The 20,197-nt window shown below is 46.0% G+C and overlaps 1 protein-coding gene across 3 annotated transcripts in view; it reads right to left on the bottom strand.

Moving 5' to 3' along the window:
• Positions 1-20,197, bottom strand: part of ST8SIA6 (ST8 alpha-N-acetyl-neuraminide alpha-2,8-sialyltransferase 6) — a 473,234-nt gene that overhangs the window by 23,557 nt on the left and 429,480 nt on the right. Inside the window, exons 2-4 of one of the 3 annotated variants that reach the window (XM_079948363.1) lie at positions 19,111-19,216; positions 18,750-18,860; positions 7,656-7,754 (exon numbers count right to left, since the gene is read on the bottom strand). In XM_079948363.1, the coding sequence (XP_079804489.1) occupies positions 7,656-7,754; positions 18,750-18,860; positions 19,111-19,205 (305 nt within the window). In that variant the 5' untranslated portion in view covers positions 19,206-19,216. Of the gene's footprint in view, positions 1-7,655; positions 7,755-18,749; positions 18,861-19,110; positions 19,315-20,197 lie in introns of those variants that run through there. The other 2 variants (XM_079948364.1, XM_079948365.1) reach the window with 2 other exon arrangements.

Genomic DNA, 20,197 nt, shown 5'->3' with positions numbered 1-20,197 from the left:
AATATCATCATATACCACAAAATAATTTCACTTAGAAGATTGAGGCCTAAGGGGGAAATCTTGATAAATTAAGGGGAAAGACTATAAAGCTGTTATAACAGATAGGACACTGTGTGTGTGTGTGTGTGTGTGTGTGTGTGTGTGTGACTTGGGGCAATTATGCTGTCGAGGGGAAACTCCTGCACGGTTCTAAAAGCAGACTTCTGCCTCAGGACATCAGCAAGCTGGAGATCACAAAATGAGAACAACTGTCAGATTCTGGAAGAGATGTCATTGGACTGGCAACATATTAAAAAGCCACAGAACCAATGTCTAGCTTCGAAGCACATCAAAGCACTCCGTCTAGACGCCAGCTCAATGGTCACATGAAGGACCTACTGAGAAAGAGAGAGAGAGAGAGAGAGAGAGAGAGAGAGAGAGAGAGACACTAGTATAATACATGTATGTTTGTGGACCGCTCCAGGGACTCCATGGGGGGCTGTAAGGCAGGGTATAAATAATTCTAATAAATAAGCCAATTTATTCACTGTGAGGGAATAGATCCTGAAGAATAAAACACAGAAGATGGATTATACCATCTCATGCTCAAGTAGAACATGATATGAATCTAAAAAGGTTATTGAAGATTCTTGTTTAGTGTGGAAGTTGGACAGCTTCAGAATCCTTCCAACTATGTAGCATTGAGCCTGTAGAAGTATCTGGCATGGTCACACTGTCCATTACGTTAAGTGCAGGGATACACAGCGGCACCTTGGTTGTTGAGCTTAATCCTTTCCAGGAGTCCGTTCGACTCCCGGAACTGTTTGAAAACCAAGGTGCGGCTTCCGATTGGCTGCAGGAGCTTCCTACACTCAGTCGGAAGCTGCGGAAGCCCCGTCCAAAGAACGTTCGAAAACTAGAACACTTACTTCTGAGTTTTCAGTGTTTGGGAGTCAAAACGTACGAGTACCAAGGCATTTGAGAACCAAGGTACAACTGTACAGTGGTACCTCGGGTTACATACGCTTCAGGTTACATACGCTTCAGGTTACATACGCTTCAGGTTACAGACCAGAAATAGTGCTTCAGATTAAGAACTTTGCTTCAGGATGAGAATAGAAATCGTGCTCCGGCAGCGCAGTAGCAGCAGGAGGCCCATTAGCTAAAGTGGTGCTTCAGGTTAAGAACCGTTTCAGGTTAAGAACGGACCCCCGGAACGAATTAAGTACTTAACCCAAGGTACCACTGTATAGACTTGGGAGCAGACATCAGCTCAATGTTGGAGAACATAGTTTGTCTCTCATCCCTTGTTACTTTCCTTGCGTCCGTCCCCCCCCCCCCCCGTTTATTCCCTGACTCTCTGTTTCCTCCTCCATTTTCTCCTCCATGCTCACTCACACATTCCCACTCCTTTCTCCATTCCAGCTCATCTCAGTCTCTCTTCTTCATTCTTCTTCCTAGCTTCCAACTCATCCATACTCTCTGCTGCTGCTGTCCTTTTTGATCCCACTTCTCTTCCCATATGTCAGTTGACCTGCTCCTGTCTCCCCTTCTCTTTCTCAGTGTCTGGGACCCACACCAAAGGCATCTCTTGACCCCACCTGTATCCTCCAACAGACTGAGTCATCAGTACCTTCTTCCCACTTCATCCTTTTCTGTCACCTTCCAGCTGGATCACCCCAACATCTCCTCACACATGATTTTATAGCAACATCAACTCTTGAAAGAAACTTAAGTTCAGAATGGCAACTGGAGCCCTTGTGCAACAAATCTCTCACCCTGAAGATGCTAACTGGAGAGGGAAGCGTGATAAACCTTGACACTGTTCTGTTCCCTTAAGCTCTCAACACTTTCTATCCCAATCCCTCCAAGTCCCATTTATCCTGAGGTTTAGAAGTGATTATCAGCAGCTTTCCTGCTTCTGCATAGACGCCTCATCCTCAGCAATAGTTGAGTCATCATTACTTCTGTGACACAAAAGTTGAATAAAAGGAATTAAGAGATCAAAGCTTCTTGCAACAACAGATGCAGCAGCACCCACTTAAAATTTACTTACTTTTACCCAACTTCTAATAATTAGTTTTTAATTAAAGATTTTTTTGTACAACAAACAAACAAAATAAAACTAAACTTAAAAAGTACATATATAGTGTTTCCACTTTCTATTCATAGAATCTTTTTCACAGTTTGTTTGCTTTCAGTTTGAGACACTGTAGTCATATACAGGGACACAGGTGGCGCTGTGGGTTAAAGCCTCAGCGCCTAGGACTTGCCGATCGAAAGGTCGGCGGTTCGAATCCCTGCGGCGGGGTGCGCTCCCGCTGCTCGGTCCCAGCGCCTGCCAACCTAGCAGTTCGAAAGCACCTCCGGGTGCAAGTAGATAAATAGGGACCGCTTACCAGCGGGAAGGTAAACGGCGTTTCCGTGTGCGGCTCTGGCTCTGGCTCTGGCCAGAGCAGCGATGTCACGCTGGCCACGTGACCCGGAAGTGTCTCCGGACAGCGCTGGCCCCTGGCCTCTTAAGTGAGATGGGCGCACAACCCCAGAGTCTGTCAAGACTGGCCCGTATGGGCAGGGGTACCTTTACCTTTACCTTTAGTCATATACATAGTGCAGTTGGGGGGAAAGAGAGAGGAGAGAGAGGGGGGATAACGATATTTCATTCTATTGCATAGTCTTTGTGCAGGGTTTTTGTATCAGCATCACGTGGGTAGGTCCTTTATTTAAATATTTATTTATTTTTGTGGGCATTGCAAGAGATTGGAGGGTCCAGAGTTTGGTTGGTTGCATTCGGTTGGTTGCAGTGTAGTTTGGTTGTATGTGTGTGTGCTGAGTCAAGTTAGCTATATTGATTCGTATGCTGTTGGTGGGGAGGATGTCATAGTCTTCTTGTGCTGTATATATAATGAAGGGGATCCACACCAGGGTGAAGGCAGCCTCCATTGCTTGCCCCCATGCTAGTGAACCAACAATTTTTTCACCCAACTTTTGAGTCAACAGAGGCTTCCAAACTGGCTGTTTATCTGTAGCCAGTGGCAGGTGGTGGAGAAAACAGATCCCTATGTGAAATAAACAAGATACCTTTAAGTATTGTATTGCTTTAGAAGTTTTACTGTCAATCCACAAAGCCCCTCAAATTGGGCAAGACTGAGAGTTTCGCAAGGTTTTATTGAGGTTGTGTTAGAATCAAGCATTAACTGCGTGCTGTGCCGCACAATGCCCATTCAATACCAGTTAAACAAAAAGGGGGAAAAGTCTTCAATCTCCTACCTTTCATTTTTGAACATGAAATAGTTCTGCTTGGTCTCTAAGTGCCTATTTGTTTCTCAAGGAGACTTCAGGGCTTTTATTGACAGCTTTTGCAGAAAGAGATAAGCATTTCAGTTTACAGCAGATTTTGAAACTTCTTCATTCTGTCTCCATTGATTTTTTTTTTTAAAAATAATAATTCATGTTTTGAACAGCCAGGGCAGTCATTTTTGTTTGTTATTTTTGTAATTATTTAAGACAGCTGTTCTTTCTTTCTTTCTTTCTTTCTTTCTTTCTTTCTTATAAGATGACAATCATTTATCCCATCAGTGTTCATGGGATTACAAACATATTCAAAATGCAACCCAATATGAACTGGGTGTTTCAAGTGGAGTGTTTTGCTTCAAATGTGGGTAAATGGTACATCCAGGACCAACGTCTCCAGATGCAGCCTGCAGAAAACGGTGCACAAGTGTGAACAGCAGGCGACAATCTTATAGCGATAATGGAGGGAAATAGAAGGAACCCATGTAGCTAAATAACTTAAAGGTCATCAAAACTGATCAGCTAATCAGACATTTAAATGAATGGAAATTCCATTTATGTTGGCAAGGATCTACTAGAAGGACACACAATGAATTCAGATAATGAGGAGATGTGTATGAACAAATATAAAATGAAGAGGCTTAGTGAAAAAGCCTATGCTTTGCATGGATAATTTCCCATGTTCAATCCCTGGAACTTCCAGCTGAAAAGAGCTCAATTAGCTGGGCTAGCAAAGACCTCTTTGCAGTACACTCCCCACCAATAAGTCTAGACAGGGCTGTCTGATTAGTGGTCTAATTCAGTATATGGCAGTTTCTTACGGTCTTACATAATTCCAACAATTGATCTAGTGAAGGGATGGTGAGGTGACCTCTGGTGAACTCCAGTCTCCATTTTGATTTTTGAGCCCCCGGTAGTCTACATAATGGGGGCAAAACACAGTATGTATCTTGCCTAATAGCTGTCGAAAGTCATATCCTCCATCAATTGGCCTAGTCTTGCCAGTGCATGGCTGCTTTCTACAAAGGGAGAGGCCTAACCATGTCAAGGCATTCATTTCAGCAAGGCATTCATGACCTTGCATTGCCTTTCCCCAAATCTCCCTACAATAAAGCTGTGGCCAAAGTTTAGTATTTCCCATCTTGGCCAGCTGTTCTCTGGTTGCTGTCATTCATTTATCCATGCCATTTCATCCAAGAAGGTCAAGGTGGTGTACAACAGTCTCCCCTCCTCATTTTATCCTCAGCAAAACCCTGTGAGGTAGGTTAGGCTGAGAGGCAGTGAGTGGTCCAAGGTGACTGACCCAAGGTCACCCAGTGAGCTGAGTGGAGATTTGGACCCCAATCTCCCAGTCTGGCTCTCTCACCTTTACATCACACTGGCTCTCTAATGGGCTTGGGTAAGCTGAGTGACTTGCTTGCAAATTCAGTTGCCTTAAGGAGCCACAGAAGCCTTCAAGGAGGAACTAAGTAGATCTAAGAGATAGAGATGATGGGGACAGCACACAGCTGCACACCACAATGTGGAGAGTGGAGATATCTCCTTCCCAGCCAGCATATGTTACAACCGCATTAGGAAGCAGGCTTCTCCTTAATGACCTTGGAATCTTCTGACAACAGACAGTTCCTACATATATTGATGCCAGAGTTTGAACCCGGGACCCCTGAATGCAAGGCAGATGCTCTGTCACTGAGCTACATCCTTTCCCCAATTCATGCCTTAAGCATGGGTCACCAACATGATGCCTGTGAGCACACATGTGCTATAACAGGTCTCCCTTGACAGCCACAGACTCCCATCTGAACTAGTGTGAAAAAAGCTTTCCATAACCAATAGAAAGTTTTTTTAAGCCTAATTATGCTATGGGGGGACGTGGGCGGCGCTGTGGGTTAAACCACACAGCCTAGGGCTTGCCGATCAGAAGGTCAGTGGTTCGAATCCCTGCGACGGGGTGAGCTCCTATTCCTCAGTCCCTGTTCCTGCTAACCTAGCAGTTCGAATGCACGTCAAAGTGCAAGTAGATAAATAGGTACTGCTCTGGTGGGAAGGTAAACGGTGTTTCCATGCGCTGCTCTGGTTCACCAGAAGTGCCTTAGTCCTGCTGGCCACATGACCCGGAAGCTGTATGCCTCGGCCAATAAAGCGAGATGAGCGCTGCAATCCCAGAGTCGTCTGCAACTGGACCTAATGGTCAGGGGTCCCTTTACCTTTATGCTATGGGGAGGGGAGGTTACATCTGGAAAGCAGAGATCTGCATCACAGAGGTGGTGTCCAAAACATTTTCTATGGTTTGCAAATGTGTTCATGGGTTGGCTATCCTTGGTCTTAAGGATATAGGCAGGAATTCCCCCACATCCCATCCTAGCAGCCAGATATTGCACCAGCAAGCTGCTCCGCTGACTACTGCAGAGTTTGCCTGTCACCCTAGCTGAGCCTTCAGAATCACGACTTTGCACTTCTCTCCTTGCTGCCCACTCCCTAGTGGTGGTCCAGAATTGCACAACACATCCTTGCAAGGGGCTACTGCTCTGATATGCTGTGCTGTGTGCTCTTCCATCACACTGTGACTCGTCAGAGCAATTTGAATGCGAGAGCGGACCTAGAGGCATCTCATTCAACTGAGGCAAACTTTTAAACGTTATTTGCTGTTCAAAACACTTTAAAAAAGAAGCCTAAATGAAGATAGTGTCTTGATTTTTTTTTGTCCTAATGAAGGATTTTGGAACGCTTGAAGTCTAACGAGAAAAAAAGGGAATGGGAGACTTCTCAGGAGAAGCAGTAAATGAAATACCTCACTGAAATAGGTATAGTCATTGTATGCAGCATAAAAATCAATACACAGAGAAAAGGACAAAACACTGAGGGTGTTTGTTAGAGGCTTGCTTTGTCCTTGTGCACCACTGCATTAACATTTGTGGACACATCATGTGAGAGGACATGGTGGGACAACCTTTTCCCCTTGGGGAGGGCTGAATCCAGTGGTAGGCGGGGCCAGAGCAAAAACAAGGCAGGACCACCTCTTTTGTTTTCTGCCACCCTTCTTTCTTCCAGTCCCTCTTTCCACCGCCTGCTTCCCACTCTCATCTGGTGCTCCTTCCTTCCCACTCAACAGGCTGCTTGCAAAAGACTTCTTGAAATTAGACCACAGGTTGCTCATCTGTTTTACAGTGGAACCAGAAGTTCTGGGACTAAGAAAGGGAAGAAATTAGAAGTAATATGCTTGTTGGGCTAGAAAAACAACAACAAAGAACACCATACATCCAGGAACTCTGGGACGTGAAGTAGACAGGGACTTGAGGTTGAATCCAAAGTTAGTTCTTGATTAATTTCAGTGGGTTTGCTCCGAGTTGAACTTGGGCTAGCGGACTAATGGAAACTGTATGAGCTTCAGCCTCAGAGCCTCTTCAAGCACCGAAAGGAAGAGGGATAAGATGTGAAGCATCAACCCTTGTACCTGACCAGCAGTATTACGCTCCTAGATTGCCAGGGTGCCATTGATAGGTGCTGGTGGGGTGGCTGGCAAAGTCATTTAAATAATGCAGTCCAGAGAAAAAAGAAAACCTGACAACACATTGCTGAGGAACACAAAAACAGCATCGAATTTGAAAAAGGAACAGAGAAGTTTTTTATTTTCTCGTTGAGGTCTTGTATATAGCAGGGAGACATTCAACCAAACATACAGAGGAAATGCTCCCTCAGAATCACACTGCCAATAATGTCACATGCTACCTCAACAAATATCATTCTACTCTGCCTTGTTGCTTAAACAACACCCCCCCCCCCCCGACTTGGTTAACTGACATATTGATAGCAGAACTAACTGTTAAGTTACAAGCAGCACGATTCCTGCTGTTGCACTTCCAACAGAAATTAGATGGCAGTAGCTGCCAATTATCTTTCCCACAATTCCGCAGGGTGATACTATATTGAGGGCATTGTGGGGAAATTTTAATGGTGGCTAGACCCAATCTCCCAGTTGCCCAGGACAAGCATCAGCAGTGGGCCTTGGGAGGTGCCCCAAGATGTCAATTATATAAATACTGGGAACCTGGGATTCTACCTGTGCCTGTTTTATGTGTACTTCAGGCTCCAGTTCAAGTCCTTCACTCCATCTTTTGTCACTGGCCTGAGGGACTCAGGTTTGGAGATTATGGATTCCAGGTCTAGATTCAGGTCTGGCCACTCTGCACTTCGATCTGCAACCTCAGTCAGTCTTGTAACTCATTTCTTTACAACGCGACTCCACTATAACCCTGGTTTTGCATTGAGCATCTCACCCTTGGAACTACTGCCAACTCACATTTGGGTAACCTGGTTTGTGTTTAGCAGCTGTATTTGGATGTAAACCAACTGAATTTAAGAACAGAAGCAGACCTCCCTACCTTTTTTTCTTGATAGATGAAGACCAATTGTTGTTCCACAACTCTTTGCATTTTGAGGCTTGCTCAGACTTCTGAATTCCAGTCTGATTGGGAGCCGTTCTGTTAACATAAAAGGGAAAATCAGTCTTTGAAAGAATAAAAATGGTCTTGGCAGCAGCTGCACAATGGGTGGCTGTGAAGCAAAGATAAGCAGCAGCAGCTCCAGCTTGTGAGGGGAGAAAACTCAGGATGGCAAAGTCTGTTTCACTCTCATTCTATGGTTTCTGTTCAGCAGTGGGCTGCTCTGAGTTTCCACCAGAAGCATATTTTATTATAAAGAGGTGAGTTTTGCTTGCATTGTTCGGTGTGTTATGTTGATTTTGATGTAAATCAGAAATGTGATATCTATCATCTATCTATCATCTATCTATCTATCTATCTATCTATCATCTATCTATCTATCTATCTATCTATCTATCTATCTATCTATCTATCTATCTAACCACACACAGCTTCAACATAATTGCATTTCAGAAAGGCACATCTATTTTAACAATAAACATTAATGGCATTTACAAAGACCCAAGATGCTCATTTCAAATATGAATGTGCATTTCAAATAGCATCATTATAGCTGTATTTGTTACCTTTGCCTTTCTTCCATGATTGAACTCAAGGCCACCTTTTGTTTGTATCATGTTGAGACTCTGTGCTGCTTCACTTCTGCAGTGTTACTGCTGTGTGTGCTCTTAAGACAGGGGTGGGTAACTTTCAGCCCTTCAGGTGGCCAGGGATGATGGGAGTTGTAGTCCAACAACATTCAGAGGACCAAAGGCTTCCACCCACTGCTTTAAACCTACATTCTAGGCCTTGACTTCAGGCAACCACCTCAACATGGCATAAAATGCTCCACACAGAAAATTTAATTTGCCTGCATTCTCTTCAGATATTAGGGCTGTGCACCAGATTCAGCCACAACCCAAAGCATGCAGTTCAAAATATCTGAAGGCCACCAAGTTGGCAAATGTTCTCCTAGACATACCACCCATCCCCACCCCTGGCCCTACTCCCCTTTTACTCTAAATCACCTCTGTTCATCTTATTCCCCTGAATATGTTCATGGTTCTGTCAGGTGGGTGATTTCAGGATCAGAATTCCTCTTCCCCTTCAACCTTGGTTCTGCCTTCTGTTCATTCCCCTGGCAATGATTTCTCCAAATACATAGCTTTCATCTTCACAGTAGGAATGAATGACAGGCACACAACAATACAAGAGAAAATAAAGTGCCACACTAAAAATAAAAGTGGTATTGAAAACTGGCTCCGAGATACACACACAACCATAAAAATCAAACACTGAGTTTATCTCTGAATGTATCTCTATTAAATAGCTTTAATGGGACAGTGCAAGCAGACCAAGTCAACATGCAAGAATGCAATTGCTTATGAACAGCACGAGTTCACAGCTATCCCAGCATGAGGTTGTGCAAGAATTGCAAATGTGTTATGCTGTCATGAGAAACAGGTGTGCCCGCTCAAATATTTTGGAGGAGAGTGTAAAGCAGAAAAGGGACTGAAACAAAGAAGCTCCATCTTCCACAGCCAACGGGCCTCAGAGTGTCCTAAGAGTGGTGACAGGCTTTAAATAAAAGCCATCATTACTTATAGAAGAAAAGCAAATAGCCAAGTGTCACTCAGCTTAGTTCTGCTCCAGTCTCCAGGCCACCTATCATTTTGCTCTTGTTCTTCAGGTTTTTGAGATCCAGGAGCCATTCCTGACATTTTGTGCTTGGGAAACACACAACATGGATCTCGCTTTCAGTTTCCTTCTGAGTGCATGGGAGTGCAAATGACTGCCACCTCTAGGGGGGAAAATGAAAGCTAATAACATGAAAAACGAGCTCTGTGTGCTGCAGTTCCTCTGCGGTAGCCAATGATTCCCAAAAGCTGGGTAATATTATATTTCCTGGTCCAATGCTTTCTTACCCAATCACAATATAATCTCCAGTTTTCAAAGGTTGGGTGACTTTGACCTTTTCTGCATATTAGCATTCCCTTCTTTCTTAGCCTTGACTCTTATACTGCCTAAAACTCATTACTTCTAGTCATCTTAGCTTCTGGATTTCAAGTGGGAAGTCAAAAACTGTGCCAGCTCACAATACATGCTCTTTATATTTGCACTCTTTCCCCTCTCCTTTCAAAAACTATTGGAAAGAGCTGATAGATTCCCTGATAGCTGGCTACAATTCTCCATCTGAACTCTACACTTGTCTCAAGTGGCACTATCTTGGCACATGGGCAGCTGGATCTTAGCATACGGACTGGATAGACACCCACATAGTTACCCCAACTATGATCCTTCTTCCCCAAATCCAGGATTCACTTGCTATTACAGCTGGGGGGGGGAGTGTTGTTTAGCCTGAGGGGCACATTCCCTTCTGTGTAACCATCCTGGGGCCACATGGCAATGGAGGGCAGGCTCAGAGGCATAGCTGTCAATGTTTCCCATTTTTTAAGGGAAATTCCCATATTCCAAATAGGATTCCTCGCAAGAAAAGAGAAACATTGACAGCTATGCCCAGAGGGGAAATGGGTGGAAGAATGGAAGTTATCATACCTTTGTTGCTATGGTTCCAAGGGGGTTGCTCGAGAGCAATCAGGCAAATGCCTCCCTGGTCGGCTGTAAAGCCTTGTTATTAGTGCCCAAAAACCTTCACCATGCAGACCACCACTATTCCGTGGCTCCCTCATTCACTGGCAGAATCTGAGAGTGGGCGGTCCTTAAACCTTCCCCAGCAAAGTAGTTTCTTGACGCCCAGTCTGCACTTCCCCTCTCTGCGCGGCAGCCTACTGCGCAAGGAGGGCATGGGTAACAGAGGACCTCTCTCCTCCCCGCTTTGCTCAGGCAAGGTGTCCTGGCACCGCCTCGCCTCCCCCGAGCCCTGCAGCTCCTCTCCGCTGGAGGCGTGGTTACTCTCCTCCACTGAGGAGGTGCTGCTTCCCACGATCTTTGGGGGCTCTCTGTAATCCATCCGGCTTTTCCCCTCTCCCCCCTGAGCTGATGGCAGTTCCCTGACATTTGTATTTAGGCTAGTTTCTGCACATACAACTGTGCACATATCACCCATCCCAGACAAACAAGGGGCATTAACTAAAGTTCAAGGACTCGTTCCAACCATGGGAAAACACTCAAGGTGGGTTAAAAGTAGAGCCAATGAGGAGTGTGGTCTGGGAAGAGGCCTGGGGGCCAGGTAGAAAGAACTGGAGGGCTTCATTTGGCCACTGGCCTGAGGCTTCCTACCCCCATATTACAGTTTGGACACTCCCCAAAGTGACAAAATATGTATAAATTTTGAAAATACCCTACCATGTTCTATTTCTAACACTGCTATTCATTCTTCATTCTCTCCCATTTTTATTAAGTCAGCTACTCTATGGCCATTATAAACCAATTGTTGTTCCCCAATAGGATACATGCTTTTAACTTCTTAAGTATTCTGCCACTAATTTTGTCGAATTAGATAATGAGACTGCATTGCTGTTTTAGGGTTCGTGACACTTTGATTAATAAGGTAATATGCAATCTAAATGCTCGGTGAAATGGACTGTAAAATCTTAAACGGCAGAAGTAACAAATTGTCTTCCGACATTAATCACGGCGACTGTGTAAGAGGTTGTCTGACACTCTCTTCCCACTCTCTCCCCTCCCCCAATGGAATTGTCACTAATGTTTTAGGCCAATGAAAGGTTGCTGAAGCCAGACATCAGCGGCAGGCATCTGCTTCCCATGCCCCATGGCTGGCTCAAGACATTTTGCTTTCTGATGCAAAGATCAATATGGAACTCTTAGGAACGTAGGAAGCTTCTCAATATTGAGTCAGACCATTGAATTGAACCTAGGACTTTTGCATGCAAAGAAGATGCCCTACTCCACTCCACTCCACTCCTTCTACCACAGTCCATGTATAGAAGCCAACTGCATTGGCAGTTGAATCTGTCTTTGACATTGGCAATGGGGGAACATCTGAGGATGGCAGGCTAGTAAGCCTAGTGACACATTCAGATCTGCCTTCCAACATGTTGCTCCTACACACCCCACCCAGCAACTACTGCCTGTGGTGGTTGCCTCATTCTTCCTAATAGTATGGACAGCCCCAAGCAAGATCAAACCTTCAAACTATTTAAGCCACTGGAATGGGAAATAATAAGCATATTTAGCATTCTGAATTCCAGTTTCTGCAGCAAATCCAGAAAAATCTCAGGACATTTTAAACAAAGCCAAGCTGGTTTCAGTCAGCAGAAAGTGCTTCCCCGCTCCTCCCCACAAAGCCAATAAAATTCATTTGGCACCTAAGGCAGAAAATCCCACAAGTATCTCTCCACGTTCCCGGTCAGTCAAAATACAGACACAATCAATTAAGTAACTAACAGTTTGCTGCCAATTCATGGCACTCAAAATCAGTGCCTGAGGCAGGTGTCTGATTCTGCCTAATGGCAGGACTGGCCCTGCCTGTCCCATAAACTTATCAGCATGGCATATTTGCCATAAGCAAAGGCCCCTGTGCATTAACCAAAGGACTCATTCCAGCCATGGGAAAAGAAGAGACTGACCCTTGGGAAATGCTGTGGTGAGGATCATCAAGAAGTCACTCTCCTCTAAGGCAGGGGTGGCCAACTGATAGCATGTGCCCAAAAGTCTTGGAAACAGCAGTGCCATCAGGGCCAGACTCTGAGACAGAGATCCAGGGCCCCACACAGCAGAAGCAGGAAGGCCCCTCAAATGCAACAGCAGCAGGGCTGGATGACCACATTTCAAAGGAAAGTAATTATCCCCTAAAAGAGAGAGCCTTTGTAAGGCCATTAACTCAAGAATCTAAAATTACTGAACTATGCCATTGCTTGGTAATAAGGTGATGTCCACAGAGACTATAAAGCGAAGCAAGGAAGCCTCAGGGCTGTGATCTCCTTCCTCTTCAAGCACCAAGCTTATTTTCTTCTATAACTCAGGTGCAGAAAGATCACATGAGCAAGCTCAGTGAAAAGAGAGCCTAATCAAATCAGAACTCTGCCTGGAGGGGCAAAAACACTACTGAATGCTGAATTCAATTGATAGCTACTCTGGGTTCAGCAGCTGGTGAGAATGGGATGACGGCCTCTTCCCCAGAACCCCTCACTCAGGTTAAGAACAGACCTCCAGAATGAATTAAGTTCTTAACCCAAAGTACCACTGTATACAGTGTTTTCCGGGGGAAAGCAGTGAGACAAAAGGAAGACCTCTCAAGCCCGTGCTTAGTAATCATGGGACAAGTGTAGATGAACTCTAAGCTCTGCTCTGAAATAAACTCACTCCTGCCCTGAAATAAACTGACTCCTGCTGTGGTTCACAGGGGCCTTCTGGCCAGCCAGGAGCCAAAGCATGGATCTGCTGACTAAGAGTCAGGACCACTGTGCATTCAAGATCAGGGCACGCAGCAGGCCTCACAGATTTGCTAGATGTGTCAGAAGCCACCTGCAGATCTATGTGGTCCTGCACAGCAAGGTGGGTGCCTCCAGCTCTGCTTCCTCCAAGCTGGACGGGGGGGATTGCTTGGGCTTAAAGGGGTTGCACCTTATTCCAAAGGTATGTGCTCCAGAAAAGCTGAGGTGCCTTTTGTCCTCAGATCCAGGGAGTGCTTTTTGAACATGCAAGAGACAGGGTGGAAGATGCGGCCTATGCAGCTAGATTGGGGAAAACAGGAGCAGAGAGGTAGCAGCTGTGGAGCCTTATGATTATGCAGAGTAATGTACAGGGCTGTGCTGGGATGGAATTTGGCACAAAGAAGCCAACACCCAAGTTCACCCACAACACAGCCTGAGGTGGAGCCAACCCCCAAGCTCACCCACAACACAGCCTGAGGTGGAGCCAACCCCCAAGCTCACCCACAACACAGCCTGAGGTGGAACACTGACTTGAGATAGTTGATCACATTGACAAACTTCATTTCCATAATGGGGTCCACAGATTTTTCAAGAGTATTTCTGCGTTTGGAAGACAAGCATGGTCCCTGCTAAGTTCCACCTCTCCTGCGCTTGTCAGGGGTAGAGATGTCATTCAGGAAGAAAAGAGGAGTGGGGATTATTTTCTGCCCCTTTAGCAGAAGAGATATATGCCTGACAGAAGAGATGTATGACTGGCAGCAAGTGAAGCTGAACATATCCCTCGTCCACACCATATATTTTAAGTGTTATGATACCACTTTATACAACCATGGTTCCTGTCCCCAAAGAATTCTGGGAGCTACAGATTGTGAAGGGTGCTGAGAGTTGTTAAGAGACCGCTGTGCCCCTCTGAGAATGACAATTCCTAGAGTTCCCTGTGAGGATTGACTGTGAAACCACTCTGAGACTTGTAGCCCTGGGAGGGGAACAGGGTGGGGTGTGGGTCTCTTAACTCTCAGCCCTTTTTTAAAAAAACTGCAGCTCCTAGAACTCTTTGGGAGAGCCATGACTGTTTAAAGTGGTATCATAGTGCTTTAAATGCAGCGTGTGAATGTGGCCATAATCACCTATTTATTCCTGTTAAAGGGACAGCTATAGAAGGGAGAGTTCAGAAGTCAACACCCCTGCAGGAGAAATGTGGGGATATCTGGCCGATGCTTTCTGGCATATCAGTTCTGCCAGGTGCACCCCAGAAAGGCTATTTCATAATGTGTCTTAAAGACATAGTCTGGGAGGAAATAAGAATGTTAATGATGGCAGTCAATTTAGCACAGCTGCCAGGCTTGCTGAGCAATGTATATTGCAGTCCATTACTTATGTGCTAAGTAACTATTCCCATTCTTTGTAATAACTATTTTACCCTCAGGGGTACAACGTTCTGACAGAAGAAAGAACATCTCTGTAGCACGGTTAATAATTAATTACATTTGGTTAATTATTTCACAGCCTCTCCAAAAGGGTCTGTTGTTGTAGACAGGAGCCATGAAAAAAATAACAATCACATAAGCACACACCACCCCTGTTTCTTGTGTCCACGCACAAGCCAGGTCATTGCGTGAGCTGCTGTGATGTCATAGAATGTTTATAAGCACTCTAAGCTCTATAGGCAAAGTCTGTCATTGTGGAAGGTCAAATATCAGGGCAGGGGCTGTGGGGGAGGTGCGGTGTCAGTTTTGGAGACAACCCTTCTTGCCTGGCCAAGTGCCTGGAGAGGTTGTGTGGTATAGAGGAGCCTGTCGAGCAAGAAAGTAGAAACAAAATAATAAAACTGGGCAGAAGTGGGCATAGAGGATATGGAGGTATAGATAAACGGGGTGTAGAGGAATGAGATGAAGAGATAGTCAGGAGACAGGATGGAGAAGGGAAGAGACAGCTCACACAGGGCCTAGAAATAGGAGTGGCAGCATGCTGCTGAGTAGACAACTGGTGGAAAGAATTTCACACGATCACTTTTCTGGAAGTGCAATAGCAGAGATATTTCTATTTGGATCTCAAGGGTTAATTCTGTTAATGTTAAAGTCAACTAGCCAAGAGGTGGGTGGGTGGAGGTATAGCTTAGCAACCAGAGTGGCATGCTCTTTAACAACAACAACAACAACAACAATTTTATTATTTATACGCCACCCATTTGGCTGGGTCACTGAGATGGCAAATGTCCTGAGAGTGTTTTCCTCTGTATATTTGGTTGAACAAAACAAGGACTGAACCCCTCTGTTCCTTTCTCTTCAAATTATGCACCATTTTCTTCAGTTTTCCTCAATAAAGTGTTACAAAGATTCTTTTTTCACTGGACTCCATCTGCATTACTTAAGTGACTTTGCTAACGCTTCTACAATAATCAGCCATAATTTTTAGCCAAATAATTCCAGTGCATTATATCGATGTAATGTTTCATCCCTGGAAACAGGTGCTTTCCCCTCTTTATTAGTCAGTTAATCTCTCTTGCCTGACTGCTGCTCCTACAACATGCACATTACAAACTTTAATGGAAACTGACAGGAGAGTCAAGAATGTTTGGGGGAAAACTGTAAGAGGCACCACATCTGTTTATGTGTCCTGCAGTTCATCACCTGGCATCCTGGTAGGGAAAGGCTTCCCAGGAAAGGCTTTTGTTGTTGCATTGCTACTCCTGTGGTTGCTTTTTTTGTGCAAAGTATTTTCTTATCTTTCCTTCCACACAATTAAACACTAGATGTAAGAAAACAAAAGGAACTCTTAAAAAAGCTGTTGGGAAATTTATATAAGTGGATTGACAATTATTGCCCCTGGAGGTGTCCCCAGTGTTCTACAGAAGTGCAGCAAATGTTGAACATTCAATCACAGAATGAAATAAATATTGTCAGTCCTTCACTGCTTTTGACCCTAAAGTAATTTGAAATTACAGGAGTCACAAAAGGCAAAAGAGACAGGAAAACATTCTATTTTACTGTAAAAGAGTTTTGACAAAGAAAATGGATGTTCTGTGCCATGGCTTAAAAAGAAGAAGGAAAAAAGAAAGAAATCACTGCTCGGCTTAACTTGGCAAATCCTTTATTAATTGTAATGGAATAAGACTTGTAAGGCCTCCGTTTATACCTTTAATCAGCATCAAAATCTAGGTGGGAAGGCTTATTTGATATTGGAAGTGCTGTAGAAGCAAGCGCTTTAGTAATAGAAAAATGTCAGTCGAATGCTGGGGGGAAATACCGTATTTTTCGCTCTATAAGACGCACCAGACCACAAGACACACCTAGTTTTTGGTGGAGGAAAACAAGAAAAAAAATATTCTGAATCTCAGAAGCCAGAACAGCAAGAGGGATCGCTGCGCAGTGAAAGTAGCAATCCCTCTTGCTGTTCTGGCTTCTGTGATAGCTGCGCAGCCTGCATTTGCTCCATAAGACGCACACACATTTCCCCTTACTTTTTAGAAGGGAAAAAGTGAGTCTTATAGAGCAAAAAATACGGTACTTGCAAAAGGCACAAATCAGCTGAGGAACTAGCTACATAAGAAGAATGAGTCTCTCTCCCGGGAGACTTAAAACCAATGCAGAGCAGCCTATAATGTCAGGTTGAGGAGAATCCTGTCACATATGGAATTGAACACCAGAGTGAAGTAGCGGTTAGAGTGTTGGATTAGGAGCTGGGAGGCCTGGGTTCAAATTCCCGACTCAGTCATGAAGCTCACTGAGTGACCTTGGACCAGCCACCATCTCTCAACACCCAAGGTTGTGCCTAACTCAACACCCAAGGTTGTTGGATAAAATGGGATGTGGGGGAGCCATCAACACCAACTTGAGCTCCTTGGAGGAAAAGAGGTATGTAAATATTGAGAGAAAGCCCCCAACCCACCCAAAATACAGGGGAAGAATAACCTGTAGACCTGCCTGAGAATCAGAATTTGTTGCTAGCGTCAGAAAAGGGATTCAGATCTTCTGGGTGTGGAGTCTGAACCTGCTGCTGAACCCACCCAAAGGCAATAACTCCCCTTTAAAGCCCTGATCAAAATGTTAGTAGGCATAGTGTAAGCTCATCCATCAGTGTTGTAATGCAAGGCTCCAAACCAGATAACCCACCCCTTACATTCTGTTTAGCCCTCAGTTAAGGGATGGAGTTTGCATGGTGATCAGCTCCAAGCTCAATAGAATTAACACTGGTCAGTTCCCTGGCTGTATTGATCTTGCCTATAGATTCTACTGTCCATGCACTGGTAACCTCCAGGCTGGATTACTGCAATGTGTTCTATGTGGGGCTACCCTTGAGGTTGATCTGGATTCTGGAAGCTGCAACTGGTGCAAAATGCAGGGACTCAACTGCTCATTACCTCTATTGCTGGAGAAATTGCACTGGCTGCCAATTGGCTACTAGGCTATGTTCAAAGTATTGGCTTTGGTGGATAAAACCCTATATACAGCTTGGGACCAGTTCACCTGAAAGATTGTCTCACCCCTTATATACCCAAATGATCACAGTACTCTGAGGTATCTTCTCAAAAAGTCCATTCCAGGCAATGCAGCATTTTGTTGTTATATGAACTACATGAATCTCAAGGCAATTTACAATCCTACAATAAAAGCTACTAGGTTTAAAAACAGCATAACCACAAGAATGTTCTCAATCTGAAATCTCTCTTCATGCAAAACTTTTTCATAATCTTCCTCTTAAACCTGAACCTAACTGGCTATTTACAGTACAATCATATACATGTCTACTCAGAAGTAAGAGTCTTGGTTAAATGGGATTGGGAGGCTGGTATAGAGTTGTAGTCACAAACTGCTGAGATTCTAAAAGCAGGCGGGGGCTGGACCTGAGAACTCTCCAAAGGTCAAATTGTGTGAAACTGTTCATCTTATTCCGGTGACATTTTCATTTCTGCAAGTTTTCACAGCAAATCCTAAAAACTATTTTTGTTTGTTATGCTGTGGGAGTTTAATGAGTGGGTTGAGGAGACAAGAAACTTCTCAAGAAAAAAATTACTGTGGTCTCGTGGATCACAGCTAAAGTGTTTGAAAGAGAAACACCTGAGCTTGAAGATGGTGAGTCACAGCAGAAAGGACTGAAGCGAAGCGAAGATGATGGATAAAGTAAGTAAGAAAGAATAAAGAAAACAAAAGTGGGGGTAGAATATCTTCAAAGCTGAAGATGGCTCCTCTGCTAACCTAAATGGGAAATAATTCTGATTTCATTTTTTCCTGGAAAGGAATCTGGTTTCCACCACCAGTTACAAATTTTGAAATGAACAAATGATTCCTTGTGCTGCTTCAGTTACAATATATCATTAACACTTTAAAATGCAATTTTAAAAGTAACTGATATAATACAGGTATAAGATAATCTACCGCCAAGCTTTTCACCGCTGTTGGTGAACAATGTTTTGTGAAAAAAAAGAAAAGAAAAAGTAAGGTCACCGTATGTTGACCCCTGAAAGTTGGGATCTCGAAGTGAGAGCAGGACAATCAGGGACCAACCACAATATCAGGAACTCGTGGGTGTTTTCAAGATGATCGGCCCTTCTTGGAACACCGCTGGTCCACAATCCAGATGTTCGCGGCTGCCTTTCTCACGCAGCCAGCGTGAGAACCAGCGCAACTCTCCCTTCTCGGTCCAACCCAACACGGAGGCGAGAAAAGGCAACAACAACAACACAGCTCAGCCTTTTTACCTGTTGGTGGCCAACGGAGGCTCCAGCTGGGCAGGTGCCGACGGCGCCCGGAGAGATCGCATCACCCTGGGGGTGCCCCTCGTCGTCGCCCTGACCTCCTTCTCCCAGCCCCTGGCAAGCAAGCGAGACAAACCCAAGTTGGCCAGCCGAGAGCATTAAGGGGCGCGAGGAAGGAGCCCAGTCCAGCCACAGCACCGCCCCCCCCCCCGCAAAAAAACGCGCGCCCCCTGCCTTGGGGAAGCCCCCCTCGTGCAGGGAAGCTGGAGCTGGCCTCTCTCCCGACCCTATCCCCGTGACTTCATCCCCGCCGCGTGGGATCCCGCCACCCCCAGCAGCCCCCCAGGCCAGACCCCTCCAGTACCTCGCGCCGCCGGAGCCATTGGCGGAGAGCCACCCGAGGCACAGGCAGAGAAGCAGGCTGCCCAGCAGAGCCGCCAGGGCAAGGACCGCCCGCATCGCCGCCGCCGCCGCCGTGGGGAGGAGAGCTGCCTGCCTGCCTGCCTGCCTGCCGCGGGATCCGGCCGCCGTCGCCGCTGCCCCCGCCTGCCTCCCACTGCAGCGAAGGCGACCCCGTCGGGCAGAGCAGGGGCGGCGGCGAGCGGCAGAGCAGGGTCGGCGCGGCTCGGCTGCTCTCGCCCCCGCCCCTCGCTCGCTCCCGCCCCCCGACGCCGCTCTGGCTCCGCCCCCCTCCGGCTCCTGGCGGATCCGCTTCGCCTCCTGCGGGGTCTGGGGAGACGAGCTGCCGCCGGAGGCGCCTCAGCTCATCCCAGCCCCTCGGCAGCCCTAGCTAGTCGCTCAAACTCTCGCTGGCTCGTGTCTCACAGAGGCAGGAGGAGAGATCCGGAGAGAAGGGATGGGGAAGTCGGGGCGGGGGGGGTCGGGGAGATCTGTGCCTTGGGAAGATCGGGGCGGGCGAGCTGTCCTAGCCACAAGACCCGGGTTCATTGGAAACGGCAAAGGCTGCCTCTGAGCATGTGCAGAGAGTCAGCGGAGGGCCAGAGGTAGACGGGAACTCAGCTGATGAAGGAAGAGGCAGGATGGAGATCAGGCTCGCAGCCCAGGCGGAGGGCTTGCCAACCATTCCCCCCGCTGTGGGCGGCTGCCATGAGCCGTCGCGCCCACCCCTCTAAAGTTACCACTAGCAGAAGAAGCGCGCGGGGGGGATTGCTGCCATAAATCTGCCTCTTCCTCCAGCCCCCCCCCCCCCAGCAAATCGCAGCCTAGGAGGATTTCTGTTGGGGAAATGACAAAGTGGGGAATAGGAGCCAATCCTAGGGGCTGAGGTCCCTTCGCCCCAATAAAATAATTGAACACCCCCCCCCCCCGTTGATGGGCATTCTATTCACACCTGGACTTCCCCAATATTTAATTCAAGTTGGCACCCTTGAGATAGGGAGAGCAGAGTCACAAACTCCTCTTTTAACCAGAGGAGACAGACCATTCTGCCC

The sequence above is a fragment of the Podarcis cretensis genome, assembly GCF_951804945.1.
Source record: "Podarcis cretensis genome assembly, chromosome: 12".
In the NCBI taxonomy this organism is placed as follows: Eukaryota; Metazoa; Chordata; class Lepidosauria; order Squamata; family Lacertidae; genus Podarcis; species Podarcis cretensis.
This window is presented reverse-complemented; position numbering and strand designations above follow the sequence as displayed.